At 38.8% G+C, this 25,418-nt stretch overlaps 3 protein-coding genes across 4 annotated transcripts; 2 read left to right on the top strand and 1 right to left on the bottom strand.

The window, feature by feature from the left end:
• Positions 1-1,578: 1,578 nt before the first annotated feature.
• LOC122979490 (solute carrier family 22 member 7-like) lies at positions 1,579-7,565 on the top strand. 2 transcript variants are annotated; one of them, XM_044346981.1, is made up of 10 exons: positions 1,579-2,146; positions 2,233-2,336; positions 3,033-3,187; positions 3,581-3,749; positions 4,000-4,123; positions 4,218-4,327; positions 4,778-4,992; positions 5,257-5,365; positions 5,538-5,744; positions 5,827-7,565. In XM_044346981.1, the coding sequence occupies exons 1-10, from the start codon at positions 1,760-1,762 to the stop codon at positions 5,864-5,866; spliced, it is 1,620 nt and encodes a 539-aa protein (XP_044202916.1). In that variant the 5' UTR covers positions 1,579-1,759; the 3' UTR covers positions 5,867-7,565. The 2 variants fall into 2 exon arrangements, with proteins under 2 accessions (XP_044202916.1, XP_044202915.1); XM_044346980.1 differs by having other exon boundaries at positions 1,582-2,146; positions 5,824-7,565.
• Positions 7,566-10,690: 3,125 nt separating this feature from the next.
• On the top strand, positions 10,691-15,946 carry LOC122979492 (solute carrier family 22 member 7-like). Its single transcript, XM_044346982.1, has 9 exons — positions 10,691-11,239; positions 11,347-11,450; positions 11,543-11,697; positions 11,870-12,038; positions 12,540-12,663; positions 12,793-12,902; positions 12,997-13,211; positions 13,388-13,496; positions 15,394-15,946. Exons 1-9 carry the CDS (start codon positions 10,859-10,861, stop codon positions 15,608-15,610), a joined length of 1,584 nt encoding a protein of 527 aa, XP_044202917.1. The 5' UTR covers positions 10,691-10,858; the 3' UTR covers positions 15,611-15,946.
• Positions 15,947-16,579: 633 nt separating this feature from the next.
• LOC122979489 (pre-mRNA-splicing factor ATP-dependent RNA helicase DHX15-like) lies at positions 16,580-25,047 on the bottom strand. The gene is made up of 14 exons (XM_044346979.1): positions 24,862-25,047; positions 23,152-23,494; positions 22,830-23,023; positions 22,549-22,708; positions 21,877-22,095; positions 21,611-21,778; positions 21,380-21,466; positions 20,187-20,336; positions 19,917-20,025; positions 19,615-19,806; positions 18,211-18,333; positions 17,437-17,627; positions 17,132-17,301; positions 16,580-17,035 (listed from the first exon to the last, which is right to left on the bottom strand). Exons 1-14 carry the CDS (start codon positions 24,924-24,926, stop codon positions 16,918-16,920), a joined length of 2,289 nt encoding a protein of 762 aa, XP_044202914.1. The 5' UTR covers positions 24,927-25,047; the 3' UTR covers positions 16,580-16,917.
• Between the last annotated feature and the right edge of the window lie 371 nt (positions 25,048-25,418).

Here is a 25,418-nt window from a genome sequence, read left to right as displayed (position 1 = left end):
TCTTGGGAGACTCTTGATGGACAACTATGAAACTGTGATTGGAACAATGTAAAACATTTACAAATGTTTAAACGATGAAGAACAAACTAAACACTTATAGCAGCTAATTAACCTTCCTCCAAAATATGACAAATTAATTATGAATATTCATGTGAATATAACATCTAATTTATCAGATTTTGAAAACCACATTTAAGGATCCTTATGTTTACTCTCCAGTTTCTGTATCATAATTCTACGAATAGAAGTTTCCTGTGGATGGGTCTGTCCAGCAAAACACTTCCATCAGAATGTTTGTTCATAGAAATATCAGATAATAATGAAGACGCTGCTCAATGCCAATGAAGTAATAACACAACAAATATAATTTTTAACAATAAATTCCTACTAAGATGTGTCAGTTGTAACATTTTTATCATAAACGTATCAGCTCACAGTGTTCAGTCAGTAATACAACAAGCTAGTAGATTAGCTCGCTTGCAGAAGCGCTATCTTGACTACCCTCGCTGGTCACATGACCCTCTCCTTGCAGATCATAGTTGTCTGTTGGGAGCAGGGCTGTAGTTGTAAATAAAAAACAGCCACATTAAGACAATTACAAAGTCAGCCTACTATCACCTAAAGAATATATCAAGGATTAAAGGACTTATGTCCCAGCAGGATTTGGAAAAATTTGTCCATGCAAGCATCTACAGTAGACTCGACTACTGTAATGGTGTCTTTACAGGTCTCCTTAAAAAATCAATCAGACAGTTGCAGCTGATTCAGAATGCTGCTGTTTCTGTCCTCACTAAGGCTAAGAAAGTGGCTCATATCACTCCAGTTCTCAGATCTTTACACTGGCTTCCTATCTGTCAGAGAATTGATTTTAAAATACAACTGTTGGTTTGTAAAGCACTGAATGGTTTAGGGCCAAAATACATTTATGATCTGCTGCTACGTTATGAACCATTCAGACCTCTCAGATTGTCTGGGACAGGTCTGCTGTCTGTCCCCAGAATCAAAACTAAACATGGACAAGCAGAGTTCAGTTTTAATGCTCCACATATCTGGAACAAAATCCCAGAAAACTGCGGGTCTGCTGCAACTCTCAGCTCTTTTAAATCAAGGCTGAAGACTTTTTTGTTTGCCGCTGCCCTTTATTAAATCAAATAATTATTAATTTCTTACATTGCACTGTAACTTTTACTCTTGTATTTTATCTGTCTTTTTCTATTTTGACTTTTTAAATTTTCTATTCTCTCAGCTCTTTAATGACCGTTTTTAATTGCATTTAAATGTCCTTTTATGGTGCGTTTCTTTTGTACTTTTTCTCAATGCTTTTAATGTTTTATGTAAAGCACGTTGAATTGACTTGTTGCTGAAATGTGCTATACAAATAATTGAGAATTTGGGAGGGAACTTGTACTAAAAACTAACCATTTAATGGTGCTCCATCTAATATTTGAAGGGAGTATTGCAATGCTTACAGATACATACAGTATCAACTGGCATGTATTTTAGTATTATGTCATTAGCAAATGATTAATTCTAAAAAATGTGTTACTTGTCAGATTACTTATGTACAGTTGAGTGAGCGCACTGTGTCTGTCAGCATTATCTTTCACACAGTCAGACTGTCATACTGTAGCTGACCATTAACCAACAGCTTTTATCAATAGGCAAAAGGCTAGTGGCTCACTTTCAAACTAACATCTAGTGTGCTTTGGTGTATATTCCCCAAGTTTCACTCCCAATTGAAACCTTTGCTTGTTTCAAGATGAAGTTTGAGAATGTGCTGGCAGAAGTGGACGGCTTTGGGAGATACCAATTAAGAATGATCTTCTTGATAGTAATTCCTCGTATAACTTTGCCTTTTCACTTTCTGCTTAATAATTTCATTGCGGTTATTCCCTCTCACCACTGCGACATTAGCTCTCTGGATGATGGAGGTATTTTTAGTAATTTATCCCTGCAGGAGAGGCTCGCCGTTAGTATCCCAGTCCAGGAGGATGGGACTCTGAGCTCCTGTCGGATGTTTGCAGAGCCTCAGTATCATCTGCTGTTCAACTCTTCCTACATTACTGACCTACCTAGTCTTACAGTGTTGTGCCAGAGTGGATGGGTGTATGATAACTCCACCTTCAAGTCTACACTGGCCACGGAGGTGAGTTTTATTTCAATTTACAAAGCATCAAACTTATACAAAGCTACTTTATTCTTCATTTATTGTCTCTGTTTTTCACCCCACAGTGGGATCTGGTCTGTGAGAAGAGAAGAGTGAACAGAGCGACGGCCACTATCTTTTTCATGGGGGTCATGCTTGGAGCAGCAGTATTTGGCTATCTTAGTGACAGGTGTTTGTACCTTCAGCTATGAAATTAGTGTGGTTAGATTACACTGCTTTATCATATCTGTTTTTAGAACAAAAGAGAAATTAACTAATTGCAACTGAGTTTTTACTGCAGTACAATACTTATAATTTTAGGTTGCATTAACCTCTGTGCTGTTTGTAGTATCAGCTGTTTCAGATATCAATTTTGCCATTGCCAAATTTAACTTACGCCTGTATGGAGTCAAGAACTGAGTCATGCATCATTATGCATAAGACAGTCATAAATATAGGCAGCGCAGCTGCACTACAGCCCATGATCTGATGAGCCTCGCCTGTACTGCAGGGTCAGCACTCTAAAAATTAATTTACAATGCAGATAGTGTGCTAATGGACAATCTGATCAGAACATAGATGCACCAAAGAAATAAGCAAATCTCATACTTCTTATTTGGAAAGTGGTTAAATTAGTTAATACTTAACTATTAGCATGTACAGCATAGTGTTACTGAGTGGATCTCCACAGGGTAAAAATAAAACTCTTGACCTGACCTGACTCTATTTCTCTCCTTTACTCCAGCCATTACATTAACACTAACCACACAATGAACATCTATATTTCATTTTACACACTGTAGCCACTTTATAAGACTTCTTAGACAACTAACTAAGGTTTTTACATGACAACCCTGAGTTAATCTCTATTATTTTTGTCTCCCAGGTTTGGCAGGAAAAATGCACTGCTGGTGTCTTATATGACAACCACCCTCTTTGGATTTGCAAGTGCTTTTTCATATAATTTCATCATGTTTGCTGTCATGAGGTTCTTTACAGGATTTGGAATTGCTGGAATCAGTATAATCACCATTGTCCTTTGTGAGTGTTATAATTATAATTATAATTTTTATGCAATTCGAACCATGGTAATACACACATACACACACACACACACACACACACACACACACATATACTTATAGATAGATAGATAGATAGATAGATAAGTGACTTTGGCATTTAAAGTCTTAAACTAACAAAACTCTAAACCAAAAAACTTTTCTTCACACAAAATACCACCACAGGCAGTACTGAACATCACTCCTTAACACTAACCTTTTTATCAACAACACAATAAATATTATAAAATAAGGTAATATAATAAAATACATTTAAAAAAAATATGACATGTTGCATCTGACTAGTCAGTAAACTAGTCATTTATTCTATCATAGTCATGTCTGTTTTAATAGATTTCATTGGTCATCATAGGTATTGAGTGGGTGGACATCAAGCATCGGACTGCAGTGGGTGTTTTAATGAGCATGGATTGGAGTGTTTGTACAGCTCTGCTACCTGTTGTGGCCTATTTTGTGAATGACTGGAGGTACCTGACCGCCACAGCAACCAGCCCACTGTTTCTGGCAATGATCTGCTGGTGGTGAGGAAACATTAATAACTGAGATTTCAGCCATAACCAGCAATTTCCTACCTATCCATTTTAACAATATGAAGCTGCCGTAACATCAGCATGTCATGTGTAATTGAGTGTTTAATACATTTTTTTACAAGCATAAACAATGCTTTTTGCAGTGTTTAAATCTCCTTACTCCCATTTACAGAATGACTTCTACTTTTGAAGTGGCAGATGTGTGACTTAATAACCTTTTTCAAATCAAACTTTGTCACAGGTGGCTCCCAGAGTCTGCTAGATGGCTGATAAGCAATGGAAAGGTCAATACTGCTCATTTTTATCTGAGCAAGTGTGCAAAGGTCAATGGCAGAGAGCAGTTCATGGCTGACCTAAAGCCTGAGGTACAACATTTCACCTAATCTGTTCATTTCTAGTCAGAAATTGATACCCAGTGTGACTCCTTTATCTGACTAAAGTTTCCTTCTTACTCTCCAGATTTTGTCCAAAGTAATACTTGTAGAAAATCAAAACAGAAAATATTCTTGTTTGGACCTTGTGAGGACACCCAGAATGAGGAGACTGGCTCTATTTATTGGCATTGTGTGGTACTGTACATACTTAATTTTTGCCTTTAAACAACTTTTAAATGTGTTTACCTTCTAAATCTTGCAAAAATGTATAATGTGTTGACTCCACTGTCCATATATGATTGCTTAAACTGAGAACAACAAACTTTGTTTAAAAATGGATGAAAAATTTAAACACAGCATGTCCGTAAGTCAGTGGTAAGTGGCTGTGGACACTGAGTCTGTTTCACCATGTAGTGAGTATTGACTTATAGTATATCACAAAGCAGAAGTACTGTTGCTATGGTTACCTGCAGCTTAATATACCATACACACTAATTTAGAACAGTGGTTTGATTTATTAAGATGTCCTCTTATATGATTTTTACAGATACCTGCCAGCCAATCAGAAACTAGTATTGCATTTAAAGTTGAAAACACATATAAATATACACTGATAACATATATTTTCTCCTCTTCTGTTCATAGGTTCGGGGTGGCCTGTACTTATTACGGGATCAGCTTGAATGTCACTGGATTTGGTGTGAATATTTATCTCACACAGTTCCTGTACGGTGTGATTGAACTTCCAGCAAAAGCATTCGTCCTTTTCACTCTGAACAGAATAGGCCGAAGGTTGAGTCAGGCTGGAGCACTTGTTCTGACTGGATTCTGTATATTCTGCAGCATGCTTATTCCTGAAGGTAAATGATAAATAAATGATCAAGTGTGTGTCTCTTTCAAACTGTAAGGTTATTGTGAGACTACTGTAGCTACTGAAACAATAACAGATGACAACAACAACTGAAAAAGCAAAACTTGGAATAAAAGTAAAATTTGCATTTTTGATTTTCTAAAGGAAGAGTATATAAGTAAAGAAACAACCACTGGAGGACGCCAGAGTCATGAATAGCTAAATTCTACATATAGTGGTGTTTAAATGTCCTTCCACAACTTTTTCTTTTCAGATATGGGGTTGTTTCGGACAGCTGTGGGTGCTTTGGGCAAGATGTTCGCAGAAGCATCTTTTACAACTGTATTTCTGTACACAACAGAGCTCTACCCAACAGTAATGAGGTCAGTGAATTAAAAAGAGTTTATTTTACACATTCAGAAACAGCATCTAAATCTATCTGGAGGCAATTTCCAAGTTATTTATGCATGAGTAAGTGTTCCAAATTTTAGGGAATTGTGGTTCCTGAAACAGGCTCCTGATTGTTACAAGCTTGTTGTATTTTTGGTTTCACAGGCAAAACGGATTGGGCTACAGCTCCTTCTTGGCCCGTATAGGTGTGTCTGTATCCCCCCTGATCATGCTCCTTGAGGAAGTGTGGGTCAGTTTACCAAATACTGTTTTCTCCCTGGTGGCCATTGGTGCAGGCCTGTCAGCTTCTTTTCTCCCTGAGACACGAAACGTCCGCCTACCAGAGACTATTGAGGATGTGGAGCAGACAAGGTAATGGGCTTTATTTTTGACTGCAACATTCACCATAAGAGTTACATGTTATAAAATGAAAATGTCTTTTGTTTTTCAGAAGAAGATCAATCTCCACAGCTGATGAGAAATCTCCGCCTTAAATGTTTTCTTCAGTGCAACCAGAATGCCATAAAACTCTGACTTCCAATGATTGGTTGCAGTGAGTTGCAATGAATGTCAGTGGTGGTAGTATGTTTGAATATTAAAAGAGTAAAGATTTAAGTGTTTCTTAAACCTGCATCAATTGGCCACTTGATAGCAGAGTCAAGCATTTATATATTATCATCTTATATGGCAGGTTTGTTAACAAACAGTTGCCTATTTAGGCACCCAGCAGATAAGTAGTAACATTAGCGTTCATTTGGAGTTATGTTTCTGGTGAATGCAAGTCCAATATTCACTGTCTTTTAAGCTCAATTTTTGGTCTTCATTAACTCCAGAGGGAAATCTGGCTCTTCAGCAGATAAATGATCCACTATGTTCACCAGCTATTCGCTAACTTTGTCTGGCCTTTGCTGCTCATCTGCTCACTGTGTCTGGAAACAATGCTGATGAGATCAGCGGAGCCATTGAGAGGGCTGTAAAACCAAAATAATGAGCTGAAAGATGCTGAAATGCTCTGTAGAGCTCAGGGGATTACTACAAGCAACACTGTTCACCTACACTTAATGTGGTCCATTGTTGACGTAGAAATAATGAGTATAGCTGCTTTAAATAAGCACAATAGTATAACTTTCTACAATATAGTATTTTAATAAATGTGATCAAATTTATTACAGAAGGACAAACTGATTAATTAAAATTTCTGTCGTTACACTTCACTAAAAAGAGGAAAATGCATCTTTCAGCATTTTGAGGGTCATACTTTTGGTTTAGCTACTAGACTGATTAATATTTAACATAGCAGACAATCAAACAGCAGTGGCTTCACTTCCACCTAAAAAATTAAGCACCTGACGGCCAGAGTTCGTCAAGAAATCTGAGCTTTCAAGGTAAAGAGAAAGTGTTGTTAAAGGATGATTCAGTGTTTTAATATGTAACAGTAAACTATTATCAATCATCTGGAGGTCAAGATCACAAACTTGGAAATATACAGAAAAACTAAAAGCAAGGCCATCACAGAAATGAGGCAGACTGCAAAGGCTGGACCATATGTGCTCTGAAGGTTTGCTAAGACAGATTCCTCGGGCAAAAGAAAACCATGGAAGACCAGAAGTGACCTGGCAGATGAGCAAGCCAAGATGAACTTAATTTAAACTGAGGCTCAACATGTCGACAAGGATAGGGAACAATGGAGGGAGCTCATCATGGCCTTATGTTGCACAGGAGACAAAGAGGATGAAGTAAACTATGAGCCACTGAACTCCACTGCTAAAGAATAATCTAATAATTCCACTTATTATAAAATTTACAGAATATATTCCTAAATAATTTACATCTGAGTTTATCAAAGATTTTGTTTGAATTATTTGCCAGTGTAAAAATAACAATCTATACTGTAATTTATGTTGATATCTTTTTCTAAACTAAGTAATGTGCACATGATAAAATGATGAATAATAAAAAATAATAATAACAACATTTTGATAATGAAAGGCGGGATGCTGAGTCTGTCATAACTGTAACATGTATTTCCATGTCTTCATGAAGTGGTAGATTAAGTGATTTTGTATTTTGCTCTAAACAAGTAATATGAGTCACATGTTTTTTTCCCTCTTGATTGATTTCACAACAATAATGTGTTTTGTAAAATTTGTTTAAAAAGCGCAGATTCCAATAAATGCTTGAACCAACAGTCAACCACTATTTATGTGTTTGAGGCAATGATCCTACAGTATGTGCATAATTTAGATAGTAAAGAGATACACAGTTTACGCTGTTACATTCAAATCAGTATAAAACTACAGTAGGTCTATTCAGTACTGTCAGTTCAAGATTCTCCTGGGTGTGTGCGTATGTGTGTGTGTGCACGCGCGCGCGTGTGTGTGTGTGTCAAAGTCACAGTCAAAGTCAAAGTATCTTTATTGTGCCTTGAAGGGAAATTTGGTTTACGGCCAGGATATACAGCAACAAACAACAGGACGTAGTGAGCAGAGTGAAGGAGTTAAAGGAGTACAGTCAGCATTAAGGTCAAAGTGCAGAAGTCAAGTAGGCAGTGTGCAAATAAGCAATATCTAGACAACAATAAAATACTATCTACCATTTAACAATTGAATGGCAACAGGGACAAAGGAAACCTTATATCTCTTAGTCCTCATAACGGGCACCCTCAACCGACAACCTGAGGGTAACAGTTCAGACTCTGTCCAAAGGGGGTGATCTTGGCACTCCAGAAGGAAGTAGCCTTTCTGAACACCTGCCTATTATAAAGGTTGGTGATTTTGATGATGCTACCAAGCCTATTTTTATTGGCCAGAGTCAAATTACCCTACCAAGCAACAATGCAGAACATTAAAACTGATTCAATAAAACTTCTATAAAAGAGAGTCATCATCTCAGGAGACATTAAGAGAACACATTTTCCTCAGGACAAAAAGTCACTTTTGGGCCTTTTTTGTCTTGGAAACAACATGAGATTCAAAAAACTGTTGTTGAGAAGAACACCCAAGTATCTATAGCTGTCCACCAGCTCAATGTTAGCACCTTTAATGCTGGTTAGTACAGGACTAGGGAGGGTCTTCATGAATCTGATTATGATGTCTTTAGTTTTAGACACATTTAGTTGGAGAAAGGACTCATCACATCAAGATACAAAATCATCTACCACAGGCCCATGATGTTACTCCTCCCGTTCAAGAAGACTAATAATCACAGAGTCATCCACAAATCTGATAATGAGTCTTTTAGTGTGGTTGCTGCAACAGTCATTGCTGTACAAGATGTAGAGTAGTGGAGAGAGAGACAGCAGCCTTGAGGAGAACCAGTGGAGGAGTGCAGCTGATTGGAAAAAGAGCCATTTACCCTCACACACTGGGACCTATCAGTCAAGAAGTCCAGTATCCAGCCAACTAGATTAAAATCCAGTTTAAAAAGTTGAATTAGCTTTTCTGCCAACAGATGTGGCTGGATAGTGTTAAAAGCTGTGGAGAAATCTATAAACAGTAGCCTGGCATGAGCTTTTGTCCCTTCAGGGTGGCGATACAGAAAATGTAGTAGTGTGATAGTAGCAAATTGCAGGGGATCAAGGGATTTCTCCACCTGTAATAAAACCTCATTTTTAATGAGCTTCTCTAGTGTCTTCATAATTAAAGATGTCAGCGCTACTGGTCTGAAGTCATTTAATATTGCTTAATGTGTGTGTGTGTGTGTGTGTGTGTGTGTGTGAGAGAGAGAGAGAGAGAGAGAGAGAGAGAGAGACAGAGAGAGACAGAGAGAGAGAGAGAGAGAGAGAGAGAGAGAAATTGCATGCATCCAAACCTGAGCGTCATTATTTCATTATTTGTCTGTTTTGGTATATTTAACCTGCCTGCCTGTATGCATAAATCCACATTACAGAGGTACAGTACATGTGTTTGTGTACACCTCTGTGCAGGTGTAAAATTTGTAAAATGTCATTAAATGCACATTTACAGTGGTCTCTTTTTGTATAGTGTGTGTTTATTATAAATTAAACAACAATAATAAACATTATATAATGTACCTTTATTATTATTATTATTATTATTATTATTTTATTATTATTTACTATAAAAGTGAGGCAGTGAGACAGGAAATAACCCAGTGTACAGGGAATATTTAACCCAGCAATAGAGTTAACTTCACTCACTAGTTAGGGTCAAATGAACAACTCAGCATTCTAGGCTAAATGGTAAAACCCAGCAATTGTGTCAAACCAGCCCAGTGTGTGCTCTGTCCCATAGTTACCCAGAAGTTGGGTTACTTTTTAGCCCAGCAGTTTTTTGAGTTCTTCTACTGGCCAGTATGAGCAGGAGGAATGATTCTGGCCAGAACAACCTATTTTAATATTCAATTGGACATCTGACAGTTGTTTTAAGACAGACATTAAAAATTGTGAACCTTTAAAGGCAATGCCTGGGCTGGGCTTAATCAGTTGCCTATTGTATTGTATAACATTTCTCAGAAAATGACTGACAGTCACTAGAAATCCCTCTATTACATAGGAAATCATTTACAGTCAAGTACTGTATCTTTGTGAAAATGTCTTGCTGTTTTTTTAACTCCTCAGTGCTCAAAGACATGGAATTCATAACACCTACATATATGATAAGACATGCATGTCGACATATTTGCTGTTTAAGGCAGTTAATGACCTACACATCATTTGGGCCTGACCCTTTTCACATTGATGCATTTAGGTGTGTAGGGGGGAGCTATACATGACAAATCTTCCACTGTTGGACATGACACAGCTTTGTGTCATACAGTTTAAGTGTCTAATGGTATGCCAGTGACAATAGTTGGGGTAAGACATTTCGTCTGGGGATTCAAACTGACTCTCTAACCTTAACCCCTGAGCAAGCATTGTCAGTTTGTCTTTGTTATACAGTCTCATTGCTGACCATTAACCCACTGCATTTAACAATATGTAAAACTTTCAAACTTACATTGTGTGTGTTTTGTGTTTGGGAATAATTCCTCTCCTCTCTAATGTATTAAGATCAGAGTTTTATAACCTTTGCTGCAGTCATAATGCTGTTTATATATGATTGTAAAACAAAAAATGCTGCGTTCCAGTGTAACAATGCTGAATTTTGCATCCAAAAGTACAAATTCATGGCTTCTTTTGTTTGCTGTAATGCAATAAAGAGATGATATTTAGTAAGGAAATGTAAACTAAATAAAATGATGACTCATTTCACTACATACCGAAGATCCTACTTTAACCATTACCATGAACGCACATTGTCCTGCACAGCTTCATAGACAAAAGTTAGTTTAGTGGTTAAGTGAGGTAAAATATTCACTCATTTCAACTGTAATCCAGCAGCCCTTGGGATAGTCAAGGGTTGTCTCGTTTGGTGGCAAGTTGTCAGTCTACTTCTTCTTCTACTTCTTCTGCTGTCATTGGCGTATGAAGATTATATTTTTTTCAGTTTCAAAGGAAGGTATTTTACACACATTGGGAGGCCACAATGAGGTTTGAGAACATTCTTTCTGATATTAATGGATTTGGAAGATTTCAGAAAATGATCATTGTAATCAACTTCATTGGCCGCTTCACTATGCCCTGCCACTTCATGCTGAACAACTTCATAGCGGCTGTTCCTTCTCACCACTGCGACATCAGCTTTCTGGATGATGGAGGTATTTTTAGCAGTTTATCCCTGTCGGAGAGGCTCGCTGTTAGTATTCCAGTCCAGGAGGATGGGACTCTGAGCTCCTGTGAGATGTTTGCAGAGCCTCAGTATCATCTCCTGTTAAACTCTTCCAACATTACTGACCTACCTACAGTGTCCTGCCAGCATGGATGGGTGTACGACAACAGAACTTTCAAGTCTACTCTGACCTCACAGGTGACTTACATTTCTTTTTATTTGTACAATATCAAACAAACATAAAAGTACCCCTTCTGCCAAAGAACATCATGAACTTGTCCTTTTTCTTTATTTTTTTGTACAAGTGGGACCTGGTGTGTGATAAAAGAGGGAAAAACAAAGCCACTGCTACCATCTTCTTTGTTGGAGTGATGTTTGGAGCCATGTCCTTTGGGAGTTTGAGTGACAGGTATTGCAGCTTGGCTGTCAACTGAAAGATGTAATTACCGAGTGTTTCAACCACTCAATAAATTACATTGGAGACTACGTGACTTTCCACAGGTTTGGCCGAAGGATCATGCTGCTGGTGTCATATGTGTCAGGAATGCTGTTTGCTGTTGCGAGTGCTTTTTCTTCATCTTACGTGATGTTTGCGGTGCTGAGGTTCTTCACTGGGTTCTGCATCAATGGCATTGTCATTGTCTCAACAGTCCTCAGTAATTATATATTTTATTCTCTGGGTTGTTTAATTTCTAAACTAATTCTTAAACACATCCTACATTATGTTGTGTTGATTTCAGAAGTCAAGGTTACCAAATGCAGGTCTATAAAACATAAAAGAAGTGTATTGTGATCCTTGCAAAGCGACAAGCTTCTTGTTCTTTGCAGGTGTGGAGTGGGTCGACATCGAGCACAGGAAACTGGTAGGAGTGATCGACAGCTTATCCTGGACATTTGGGAATGCAGTATTTCCACTTATTGCTTACTATGTGACTGATTGGCGGTGGCTGATTGTTAGTGTCACCTCACCTCTAACCTTGGCCATTATCACCTGGAGGTATGACTCAAAATATCAAAACTTTAAGTCCAACAGAGGCATTTGCAATAAGCCCTTATCTGGAGGGTTTGTGCTTTGGTTGTTTGGTTAACATTTGAGAACCAAGATTTAAGATAAATATAGGAAAAGGAGATAGTTTGCACACTAATATTGCAATTTCAAAATTTGAGTAGTTTCAACCATCAAGGTCTTTGTCTGACAGGCATCGATAGGAAAGTAGGTAGTATATACAGACAAAAATGAAAGCCCCATCTACAATTAGTTATATGATACACTAAGAAAAACATTCAAAAACAACCTACAAAGACAATTTGATAAGGACCTCGATGATAGAAATGTTGCCTCATTAAACTTTGGGATCTTGCAGTATTCAGTGTGTGGACAACAACAACATTCTTCTTTTGCATTCTATCTTTGTCTTGTTGATATGCACAAAATCAACCACATTTGTTGGTGATGTATCCCAAGCATTAAGTAAAAAACATCTTTCCTTTACATTAGGTGGATGCCAGAATCAGCCAGGTGGCTCATTGCCAACGGAAAGCTGGAACAAGCTCAGACCTATTTGAAAAAATGTGCCAAGATGAATCAAACAGAGGAGTTAACCAACACACTTAAAACAGAGGTTAGCGTATTCCAGATGATGGTGAAGTCAAGTAATAAGAGTCAACAACATAATCTTGGACCTGTAAATTATTCTTTACATTTTCAAACATCAAATGTTTTAAGAATAATGTTGCTCGTATTCTTTCAGACACTGTCCACTATTGTTGTGACAGAGAAAAGAGATCGGGCTTTCTCCTACCTCGATCTGATACGAACACCTAGAATGAGGAAACTGGCTCTATGTACTGGTATAGTTTGGTATGTATGCTTTATGATTTTAGGTTGTAAAATATCTGTGTTCATTTTTTGATTACAGCCATTTTAAAAAGGTTTCCACTTTCTCTGTCTTTAGGTTTTGCGTGGCAACCTCATTTTATGGCATCAGTTTCAACATCACAGGCTTCGGGGTCGATATCTATCTCACTCAGTTTATCTATGGTGTAGTTGAGTTCCCAGCCAAGATATCAGTTTACTACTTACTGGATAAAATAGGCAGGAGAAGCACTGAGATGGGAGCTTTGCTGATTGTTGGAGTGTGTCTCGGAATCAACATTGTGGTACCTAAAGGTGGATATTCATTTATTTCCAGACTTGCATCTAAACCTTTTGGTCATTTTGTTGTTTTATGTGATTGTTTCAGGAATTACAATGTCGTTTGTATAATCTTTTTAGGATTATACAAACTTCTGTAACAATGCATTATTGCATAATTTGTTTTTGTCCTCTCAAATTTCTTTTCTTAGATATGTCTGTTGTAAGAACAGTGGTAGCAGTCATTGGCAAAGGGTTTTCTTCTGCATCCTTTGCAACTGTTGTGCTCTACAGTTCTGAGCTATATCCCACTGTAGTGAGGTAACTATGCACGCCTTTCTTTCCACCATTATTCTGTCAGCCTAAAAACTTTTCATGGATTTGTTTTAGTCAGAAAACTATGAAATGACTACACTCTGTACAGAACTCAGCTGCCAGGCTTTTAACCAGAACTAAGATACACGATCACATCACACCTGTTTTAGCCTTTTTACACTGGCTACCTGTTTGTTTTAGGATTGTTTTTTAGATCTTATTGATTAACTTTAAGGCTGTTCATGACCTGGCTCCAGATTATATTTTAGACCTTTAATTCCTCATGAACCTTTGCGAGTTTGAGATCCTTGGGCAGAGGTCTTCTGTCTCTTCCAGAGTCCAGGCTGAAAACTAAAGGGGACAGAGCCTTTGCCATCAGGGCCCGAGGCTCTAGAACGACCTGCTCGAGGAATAAGGCTGTCTGAGTCAGTGTCTTCTTTCAAGTCTCATCTTAAAACATACTTTTACTGGAAAGCATTTCCTAATTTTACCTGAGCTGCCTGCTTATATATTTTTTTTTATTTGATTTTATTTGTTGCTAATGTCATGTTTAATAGTGTTCAAACCCTGAAGAGGTAGAGCCCTTCCTTGTGTTGGTTTATTATTATTTGTCTTCTGCCACGGCTCAAATTGCTGTGAGCTGGAATGAGCTAAAATCATGAAACTTGGCACAATAACTGGAAATGATGTGCATGCGCTTCTCAAGAAATATGAGCCCAATCAGCCAGATGGTGGCGCTGTAATTAACTCAATTTTTGAAAGGCCACGCCCCTCACACTGTAAGTCTAACTGACTTGAAATTCCAGCTCAATGTGCTCTACAAAAAAGCCTGTCCTGATGGACAAAGTCTGCCATGATGGACTTTTTGCTAATTTGCATAAACTGAAAAACAATGAAATGAATAGAACTTTTTGAATTTTGACTGTATCAACATCAAATTTGGTATACAGCCTTGTGGGACTGAGATACAAATTTCTTTAAAAATGAGCAAGATCAGTTGAAAAACATGGCCACCATCAACCAAAACATCATTGCAAATATTGGCCATAACTCATTAACTGATTGTCTAGTCATCATAAATTTTGATACATAACTTAAGTCTGTGATTGGGAACAGGTCTACCAAAGCATTTTGAGCCCGGCCCATAGAGGGCGCCAAAAATACCACAAACGCGTACCTGAAAACCCAGTGGACAGAATTTCACCTAAATTGGTGCGCTTATTCTGGGGGCGAGTATTAACCAAAATGTGAAGCGCCATATTGATCTATGCAAGTGGTTGTGGCCTATCACATATTTGCTCATAACTCAAGATGCCTTTGAGCAATCCTGATTAAAATCACTGGAGATATCCGGCACTATCTCCTGAACATACACACTGAACATACAACTTTGAGTGTGCAATTATTGAAATGCTGCATGCTTTCTGATGATGAAACAAGTCTGAATTGGTCTCACTCCTTCTTTAAACAGAAATAAACTAGCTGAAGTGACTTTGCTCACCTTTGTGAAGCCAGAAACCTGATCATTTTTGCTCACAGCTTTGATTTTGGAAGATTGAGCTGCTCTCTTCAGTTGACTGCAAGAGGGTTTGAACCCAGGAATTGCTGCTTGCAGCTATATTTATTTTTAATTTTGTTTTGTACTCCCTTTGTGTTTTATGTGTGGATTTTTTATGGCTTTTAGTTTGTTGTAATCTCTGTGTTTTAAATGTGATCTGTTTTACTGTAGAGCACTTTGTAACTGTGTTTCAAAAGCTATATAAATAAAGTGCATTATTTATTATATACAGTTTATCAACAGTGTGAGACATGGCATAGATCTGATGTACTTTCTATGTGAAGTAAAATCATATGTCACAAGAGTAGAACCTGAAATTAGTCTCCTGTTTATAATGTCTTTTAGGCAGAATGGTATGGGCTACAACTCCTTCATGGCTCGACTCGGTGTAGCAGTGGCTCCTTTGATCCTTCTGCTGGATGATGTGTGGAAGGACCTGCCACAGGTTGTCCTGTGCTCTGCAGCTGTACTGGGGGGAATGGTAGCAAGAGCACTGCCAGAGACACGCAACAGGTGCCTGCCGGAGACCATAGAGGATATTGAAGAGCAGTCAGTGGCATGAGTGCATATTCAGCTAAGCAAAGCTTTTAGTAAAACAAAAACAGCGATGACAATATGTAGCCAGCAGTGTGTTTTGTGTGATTTTATGTGTTTATGCTTGAAGTAGAAAAACCTTCCAGTTTTATGTAGCTTAGTAGGTTGGAAGGATACTTAGGCAGGTGGGAGGAAAACCCATCAGTAGTACTACTACTAACTTAAATCATATGAACAAAGTTGTTTTATCTTGTGGCCCCTTGGAGGGTCCTGACCACCAAGTTGGAAAACACTGGTATAAGGTGGTGGTATAATATGAATTGTATACAATAGTTACATCTGTGATCAAATAAAGTGTTTTAATGACAAGTGCATTTGACCTGATTTTGTTACCTGAACATTGAACTAAGACAGTGCCAATATTTTATCTTTACAGCAGACTGTTTAATAAACTGGGATTCTTAGGTAACACATAAAAGTCAAGTTGAACTGTAACAAGCTGACTGCTGAGAATTTCTCAAGAATTCAAAAGAACAAATGTGTTATGTATTAAAATTCTACAAAGGAAAAAAAGGAGGGGAGCCCTTGAATGCAGAAGTGTGAAAGTTTAATACACTAAAGATGTGCATAAATGATCTGGATTGCAACAATATTTGGTGCGTTGCAACCCGGAGGAGCTGCTGGTCCAACCCTTCTTTATTTGTATTATCACTGACCCTTTTGGGAAGCTTTTTCAGTTGTTTTTGTAGATTTGTGAAGACATTACGCACACTGAAAAAGTAATATCATCTACTTTTAACAATTTTCATTGGCTGTATTAACCTGTGAATTGATTCATTTATTTTAAATTTACAAACACATTTAATCTAGCAAAATTGTTAATTCTGCCAAATTAGCAAATACTTGATCAGTATCTCAACACAGAAACAAAAACTCCACTGGGGACCAAACTACTTTTGCAATAACAGGCTTTACTAATTAATATATACACAGAAACTAAGTCAAAGCTCCTTTATTAAAGAAACAAAGCAAGCACAAATCTTTTTATGACTCAGTCCCCTAAAGGAAAGTCAACCACATCTAAATGACATGTTACTGATATTCCTTTTGAAAATATTTATAGCCAGGTCTAATATTTGCCGCTGATATTTCATCTGACATTACACTTAGTTACAGAATTAACATTGATGGGAGAAAGAAAAAAACAAAACAAAACAAAAAGCAAACAAAATATAAAAATCAAAATGCCAAATTTTAAACATTAAGATACAATGATACAGAAAGATCTAAAACTATAGTACGCGGCTGTTGTCCAGGACACTTCTTGGCTATTGTTCAGTACTGGGAATACTCCTTGCTCTCTAGTTTGGCAATGATTCGCTCCAGCTGTCTTTTAGCTTCACATTGTGGGAAGTTACTCATTTCATAGTACTGGGGTGCAATCTTCACCAACCTGAAATACAAGAGAATTAAAAATTAAAATTAAAGCTCACCAACACAGATTTATCTGCCTCTGAATTACTCAAATTTTAACTCTCTGCACTCTTACCACTCTGGTTTGATGTCTGTGCAAGTGCGTATGTAGTTCTTGGTGGTGAGGACAAATTCATTGTAGAGCACCCATTCGGGCTTGTGGTCCAGGACTGTAGACGGGTGCAGTTGGACCACTTGGTTGTCTTTGACTGTGAGGTAATGACCTGTGCGCTCCAAGTGAGCCACCTGCAGGATGGAAAACAAGAAAAACAGATGAACTTCAACGAGGCACAGATGGAAGTGGGTCCACAGATATCTCTGGTGCAAACTTAAGATACTTCCTGACATGATGGAGGAATGAAGAACTGAGTGTGTGTTTACCTGCATGAAGAAGCCGGTGCAGAGCGCTCTGCGGATGTTGATGTAGTAATCTCTGCTGGTAAACTCTGTGCTTCGGCGGGGCAGGTTGAAGCGGTCCATGATCCTGGACAGCTGCTGCCGCACGTTGTCAGCAGACATCAGTGAACGGTAGTTGACAAAGTTGTCATAGCACCACTGGTTAGACTCGTGGTCTGGAACGGGGACAAGAAGGATTAATTTGGTTAATTATCATGTCTCTACACTCTTATCTGGCATGAGTAAACACTAATTTCATAACAGATTTAAAGCTGCACTAATCAATAACAATGGATCAAGTTGCTATGTGTAATGTGTATGGGGACGCATGTAAAAATGAACGCCTTAGCACTAAAGAGCTTTTTAGTTTATTAGTTTTTAGTTTGGATTTCTGGCCAGAAACTCAGCTTTAATCAATCTGGTTTACAGCTGCAGCCGTTTTCAGCAAAAAAGCTCTAAAAATCCACTGTACGCAATAACGGCCTAGCACCAAATGTCACACACACACACAAAGTTAGCGACTAGCCAATGAACACAGTGGAACATATGCAAAGCTAAGGACACACCTTGTTGAAGACCAAAGCGTCAGGTGGCCAGAAACATGCTAATGTGGCTCAAACTCTGCAAAATGTGTTAATAAGCAATTGTTTGCACTCCCCCTCAGTTAATGCAGCTTTAACATTCTCAACGCAAGCATTTCAGTGCTACCATATGATGATGAATAAAATAGGGGAACGACGCAGAACTTGTGATGCTCACTTTGTTTGAAGGCGTGGTAGACGTTGAGCAGCGTCAAGTGGTCTCCGTCGATGTGAGCAAACCTCATCTTGGACTCGTCTGCTGCCTTCTTAGCCTCCGTGGGGCGGACAAAACACTGTGGGACTAAACAAGGTTGGTATGGGCCCCAACAAAGCCGCCCATAGGGATGAGTCAAACATTCACAGAAAAATGGAGCAAAGCCTATGATGCTAGGGCACTCGACACAGCGTTGGGAGAGGGCAGGACCACAAGCTCTATCAAAGGGGGCTGCAGTCTTTTCTCATGGTCATTCCAACTGTTTTGGTTATTAGCTCGTAGAGTGGGGGGGTCATTTAACCACATCTGTAAAACAAGAGTTTTCACACAACTACAAAGTGTTAGGGACACCAGCAATATTTAACTTTAAGGTTCAGAAATAACTGTTAGGACTCAAAGAGATGAGATAATTAAAACAGGCTACCCATAATAATAGATAGTTTTAACTGAATGCCTTATTTAAATTATTTAAATGAAAAGAAAATTCTGGTAAATATGAGAAATATGAAAAAATGTATACGTGGTGCCTGCCCTATCCACTTGCTATGGTGATGAAACACTTGTGATAAAGCTCACTTGCTAATCATTTAACATCTACATTACAGCTTTAATAAATTTAAACCTAAGATTAAAACTGTCTGTAAATCTAAAAAGAGCTTTAACATTTATGGAAAGCTGCCCAGAGACAAAGGCTTTCCAACCAAAACTGAATTTGTGGACTACTAATGTTTTTGGTCATATGAAATATGAGTTCACATTGATAAAGTAATAATCATGATTATTTGTGAATACAGAGTATTCTCTGTATATTTCCTTAAATTGAAGGACTATCTGTTTAAAACACTGTCTTACTGCTACTGTGGCCCTTTATTGATATAACTTGTATTTTCCACTTTGTCACTTCTGGGTGTAACTACAATTCTGAGCGTAGCTTCATATACAATCTGTACACGTTTGTCGACATCTGGGTTTAACAAAACTAACATTTTCTTATAACATTGAACCAATACTTTGTTACAACATATACGATAAAGATGAAATCATAAGGTTTTATAGAGGCATCTGCTTCTCCATCTTAAAAAGTTCAAAGGCTTTGACTGCCCACAAGTGCTTGAGATACCACATCAAAACTTTAAAAAGGAAAATAAAAATATTGAACAAATTTAAAATAATTCAAATTAAATCTGAAATTATCTATGATGATTAAAAGTGACATCCTAATTCTATTTTGTACCAAGATGATGTCCACAAACTGGATTTTATAAAGGACGCTTTTTCCAACACCATCAGTGAGATGTGGTGTTTTTAACCAGCGGGAACTTGGCCTACTGAAGGCAAGAAAGATGTCAGCCCAGTCCTGGGCATTACCTGACAGCATGGCAGTAATGGAAAGGATCTCGTTAGAGCAGTTGAACTCGCAGCTAGCAATAACCATCTTCGCCAGCTGGGGGTCCAAAGGAAATTCTGCCATCATGGAGCCCAGCTCCGTCAGGTCGCCATCATCATTGAGGGCTGCCAGGTAGTTCAGCAGCTCGAGGGCCCTCATTAGTGTCTCAGGAGCTGTGGCGGGAAGGAGGGAGGAGACAGACAGAAAGGTCAGAGGGTCTTGCCTGACTAGAGAACAATAGTGGTTTTACTATTAGTTATCAAACTAATCCAGACTGACTCACCTGGTGGATCCATGAAGTCAAAGTGCACAAGGTCATCAATACCAAGCTTTTTCAACTGTAGCACAACAGATCCCAAGTTGGACCGCAGAATCTCAGGGTATGTGTTATCCTGGAGAGAGGGTGCATACAATGTTAAATGTATCTCATAATATAATTCTGAGAGGTTAAACTACGATGCACACAAGAATAAAGACAACAAAACACAAGTACAAGTTTTTGAGCCTGGCTCCAATTCTCAATAAGTGAGGAGGAGAGGATGTGGTCTCTTACCTGCATCTCTGTTTTGTAGGCCTTTTCTGTGTAGAGACGGAAACATTTCCCTGGACGTGTTCTGCCAGCTCGTCCCGCCCTCTGCTGGGCAGAAGCTTTACTGATGGCTGTGACGAGCAACGACTCAACTCTGATACGAGGATTGTACACCTGAACACACATTTGAAAGCACATTTAAGCAACACAGATGACCTGGGATGTACATGTTTTTACAATGTGACCAAGAGAAAAGGGACCACTGGACTAGAACCCTGCCCTGTTTTCTTAATCCCACTCCCGCTGGATTTTATGACCATTACTGCCCGCTCCCACAATGTGCATGTCCACTCCCACCCACAAGTTCCTTGGATTTTGTGTCTTTGCCCGTCCCACAGGGAAAACACATTATTTTATTGTATAGTATTAATTAAAAGATGCATACCTATTGGTAATAACATAGTGAAATGATGTTCTAGTGCAAAATTATATTCATACTATGCAATAATTAGTTATTCTAGTGCAATAAATACACCTATTCTACAGCAAAACTACATTGTATTTTTTTTACTTATTATTTTAGAACATGTTGTTGGCTGTGGTTGTCTATTTTGCTGAGGCTGTTTGATTTTGTTTTGTTTCCCTGTGTCTTTTAACACACTGATCAGGAGTCTACAGCAAAGAGCGACACATTTCTCAATAGTATCCTGTTTAGTATTTGCAGGAAGAAGTGCTTTGTCTTCAAAGGAGAGCTTACTTTGACCGGGGAGAACAGAGCAGGTATGTCGCCTAAACCCAGAGGTGCCAGATTCGTGTCCATTGTAGATCAATACTTTTGCACATTTGTCGCAACTAACAAAGTCCAGTTCATTTCCATCTTTGTCAGTAACAACTGAGACATTTGTCCAAATGTCAGATTTGCCTTGCTTTGGCAATGTAATAACCTGATCTTATCTTCTTTTTAACTTCATTTGTTGACTCCATCCTTCTGGTTAGCGCTAGCTAAATCCAGAGACTTGCAGTTTATTTCTTGACTGGCCGCGCTCCCACCAGCAGCAAAGCTAAAACGGCCTGCTCCCGCAAGATTTGCGCTGGGTCCTGCGGGATCCAAATGCCAATGCAGCCCTCTACACTTGACCCTAATGGAACATGTATGCATCTGTAATACTGATGCAGATTTTACAGGATTACCCAAGATTTGACTGAGCTTTGCCCACCTTTTGTTTGGCAAATCCAGGATCGATGACAAACACCACACCATCAATTGTCAGAGAAGTCTCAGCAATGTTTGTCGACACGACAACCTAAAGAAGAAGCAACAAGCTGTCAGACATCTATAATCAAAATCTTATTACTGGGTGCAGTTGTATAATTTAACTTGTTGCGATATTCCTTTTAGTTTAACTGATATCTCTATAATCTAAACTGGTGAATTATTTAAGATGTACCTTTCTTCCTATTGCACCATTGGGCTTCCTTGGAGGAGGAGGCTCAAAGATCCTTTGCTGCTGCTGTGGTGGCAATGTGGAATACAGTGGAATGATTTTAATGTCTCCAACTTCAGGTCCAAGGTCATCAACCTCACGCTTGATCCGTTTGCAGGCCTCGTCAATTTCCTGACAGAAAAAGAATTAGATTTAGTTTTATGTGTTGAGGAAAAACAACATAATAAGAATTTCCACTGTACCAACAATGCAAGCATCATGTTTCTCACCTCTTGACCAGTGAGAAAGAGAAGGCAGTCACCTTCATCTTCCTCACACATATGAATCTGGATGACAGTGCGGATCGCTGCCTCAAGGTAGTCTCGCTCTGGCTCAGGGGTGTAGAAGATCTCCACAGGGTGTGTACGACCAGGAATAGTTAGCAGAGGACAGTTGTCGAAGTACACCTGGAACTTCCCAGCATCTAGCGTGGCACTCATGACGATCACCTGTGCAGGAGGGAAACGTTGTTCAACATGTTTTCTTTCTACTCATATCTGTTCAATTTAACTTAAAACGCTGCACATGTATGTATAACCAGCTTCCAAGCCCTCTTATTGAGATCACCAAATGAAAGTCTTGGTAAATGAGGAAAATGTGATTTGCAATGTTTATGGGGAGAAACTTATACAGCGTGTCTAATTTAAACATAATTTAATAAACATATTCAATAGCCACACTTACTTTTAAAATTGTTTTTTTTTTTATTTCTGTAATACTGTCTGAGTGGATATTGGGTTAGAAATTTTAAACAGTATTTCAAAGTGATGTGAGTCCTCAGGAGGCAAAAAGATTGATACATTTTCTTATTGTAAAGTACTCGGTTGTAGCAAAACTTCAGATAAACCAAAATAATCGCAAGCAAATCATTTGTCACTGTTATTCCCAAGGTGAACAAATACCTTCAGATCTGGTCTTTGTCGCACCACCTCCTTCAGTACTCCCATCAGGATGTCTGTGGCCAGAGTTCGCTCGTGGGCCTCGTCCAGAATAATCACACCATATCGCTCCAGCAGCGGGTCATTCATAGCCTCTCTTAGCAACATACCGTCTGTCATGTACCTGAAGGAATAGCAGTTGTGCTTCGTTAGACTGAAAAGTTCTAGATTACAGCAAATAAGACTGACTGCTTCTGTGCCTTTAAACAGCAGTTATTGAACATCAGCAGACCTCAATTACTTACTTCAGTATAGTCTTGGCAGAGCTACAGTCCTCAAATCTGATGGAGTAGCCGACTTCCTGTCCAAGCATGACGTCCATCTCATCTGCCACTCTTTGAGCCACACTCATGGCTGCCACTCTCCTGGGCTGAGTACAGGCCACTGCCCGCTTAGGACCAGGCAAGCCCCTAACCATGTCCACACACCACTGTGGGATCTGAAGATCAAAGCAAAGGATGCAATGAATTCAGATAAAAATCAAGAGTATCAAATCACTGTGGTTATTTGAATAGCTTGCATCTCATGCATCACATAAGAGACTGACTGATTTATTGCATTTCAGACCTGTGTTGTCTTCCCAGAGCCAGTCTCTCCAACGAGGACAAAGCTCTGTTGACGCGTGATGATATCATTGAAGCTTTCCTTGTACTCCCACACTGGTAGCTGTAACCTCTTCTTCAGGATCTCGTAGAAGCGCGGTGTGTGCGGCAGGTTGGTGAATGGATTGATCTGCTGCTGCACGGCCATCTGCTTGAGGGGTGGTAAGCCTGACACAACTGGTGTGCTGTTAGATGGCACACTAGATGGCTTCGGGTCTCTGTCCCGGTCTCTGTCCCTGTCCCGATCCCGATCTCGGTCCCTGTCCCTGGAGCGATCCTCACGGTCTCTGTCACGGTCCCTGTCTCTCCTGTTGACATCAGGACAGTAAATTATTACAGATATTTACATTGTAAAGAATCATTATGAAGCTATTTGGCAATTTTCTACCTAAGATACTGTCAAAAACTGCAAATGATAAGTAATAGTGCTTCATCATCAGACAACTTACGATGATTGTGTGACATAACTATGATTTGGATGTTGACGTATACTCCGTATACATTTCCAATATCACAGCATTAACCTGCTCTAATGTGCACTCAGTTATCTGTTTATTTGCCACACAAAATGAAAAACAAATGCTATCTAATACAACAGCCTTGAAGGAAATCCTACCTGCATGAAGATTATAATGTTGTTTTTATTGAAACTGTTTTAGAGAGGCGCTGATTCAACTTCACTGAGTTTTTGCTGTTGAATTGAATTGTCTTATATTAAGGTGTTTCTAATGTTTGTTTGTTTTTTTACACTGTATTGCACTTTCTTAAGAGTTTACACTGGTTTACACTTGCTTAGATATGATGGTATTCATCATTGTAGCACTCACAATGAGGGGGTAATGACAATATCAGCCAGAGAAAAATAGATAAATAAAATATATAAACTTAAAATTTGTTTTGATTTATAAACTGTTGGCCAGATAATATGTTATGCTTTCACCGATGAATCTTCTGTGAACTTTGCGTGGGTAATATTTACACCACAATATTAAAGCAATACAAATGAACGGCACCTCATGCATTACAGCATCAAAAGTTAATAATTGAAGAAAGTTGAACACTAGTTTATGACCGTCATGACATAAAAGCGGGATATATTGCGAGCCTGTTGTATTAAACAGCATCAGTTTGAGCGAAGTGGACAGTGTCTCACTAAGCTAAATAGCTTAAAATTTGTCAGTAAATGTAGATAAAAATATCCTGAAAGTTTCCGTTAGCAAACATGCTAGCACACCCCTTTACTTAGGTACCGTTAACACAATGATTTATTATATTACTGATAACTATTTTGAGAATTAAATCACAGTATTATATTTTGTAGCTTGTTAGCCTGCTAGTCGCTAGCTAGCAACACGCACAACTTAGCTAAGCTACACATACACGTGCCTCAATTGTGAAGGTAACGAATACTTCGTTAGTTAGCTGAAGCTACCTTCAGCAGCTAGTTTCATTATCTTATTTAGCAGCTGGACACAATACATTTAATAATCTGTATCAGAGGAGCATCCACAAGCCGTTAAAGAACCCCAGAGCTACAATGTTAGCTTTATTATCTTGATTCTCATAATACATCCATGGTGGCTATTAGCCAAGTTCACTAACGTTAGCATCAGCTAGCAGTTAGCTACAACCTCAGTGGTTAAATCAGACATGTTGACTGTGGAGTTTCACTTACCCCTCAGATCTCTTCTTACTGGAGGAGTAGTCATCACCCAAATCCAGACGATGTCTTTTGGACATCTTTAGGAGCGAATATAGCTTATCGTTTAATCAATTAACGCGAACACAATCCCACCGGGCTGAATGCAACTACCTCGGTTTCCTGATTCCTGTGCTTCACTGTTTTCTTCTTTTCAAATTTCTTTCACACGCTATTTTTTTCCAGTCCGCATTCTGCGGAGACCCGCCCCTACTCTGCCTCTGATTGGCTCTGACCTTGATATTCTTACCCTAAGCCAATCATCTCACTCCTTATGCATAAATCTGACCAACCTAACCAACGAGGGCAACGAGTACTAGCCAATCAGAGGCAGAGAAAGGCGGGTCTTCACGGAATGCGGGTGGGAAAAAAATAAGGCTGTTTAACAGCAGCTGTGCAGATTTTTTTGTTTGTTTTTCATTACCGCCACCTGCTGGTCTGGAGTTTGGATTGGCGTTTACAGCACCTACAGATGGCGGGACGATTTACTCCGACAATTTCACGAGTCTGGATTTTGGGGGTTTTCGAAGCTG

This window comes from Thunnus albacares, chromosome 3 (assembly GCF_914725855.1).
Source record: "Thunnus albacares chromosome 3, fThuAlb1.1, whole genome shotgun sequence".
Classification (NCBI taxonomy): domain Eukaryota; kingdom Metazoa; phylum Chordata; class Actinopteri; order Scombriformes; family Scombridae; genus Thunnus; species Thunnus albacares.
This window is presented reverse-complemented; position numbering and strand designations above follow the sequence as displayed.

Coding starts and splice junctions, on each gene's coding strand:
- LOC122979492 (XM_044346982.1), top strand. CDS start 10,859: ATGAGGTTTGAGAACATTCTTTCTGATATTAATGGATTTGGAAGATTT. Junction 11,698..11,869: donor CATTGTCTCAACAGTCCTCA/GTAATTATATAT, acceptor TGTTCTTTGCAG/GTGTGGAGTGGGTCGACATC. Junction 12,903..12,996: donor CTATGTACTGGTATAGTTTG/GTATGTATGCTT, acceptor CTCTGTCTTTAG/GTTTTGCGTGGCAACCTCAT.
- LOC122979489 (XM_044346979.1), bottom strand. CDS start 24,926: ATGTCCAAAAGACATCGTCTGGATTTGGGTGATGACTACTCCTCCAGT. Junction 22,096..22,548: donor GACAAAGACCAGATCTGAAG/GTATTTGTTCAC, acceptor CCTCCTGCACAG/GTGATCGTCATGAGTGCCAC. Junction 17,628..18,210: donor CTACCACGCCTTCAAACAAA/GTGAGCATCACA, acceptor TCCCCGTTCCAG/ACCACGAGTCTAACCAGTGG.
- LOC122979490 (XM_044346980.1), top strand. CDS start 1,760: ATGAAGTTTGAGAATGTGCTGGCAGAAGTGGACGGCTTTGGGAGATAC. Junction 3,750..3,999: donor CTGGCAATGATCTGCTGGTG/GTGAGGAAACAT, acceptor ACTTTGTCACAG/GTGGCTCCCAGAGTCTGCTA. Junction 5,745..5,823: donor GAGGATGTGGAGCAGACAAG/GTAATGGGCTTT, acceptor TTTGTTTTTCAG/AAGAAGATCAATCTCCACAG.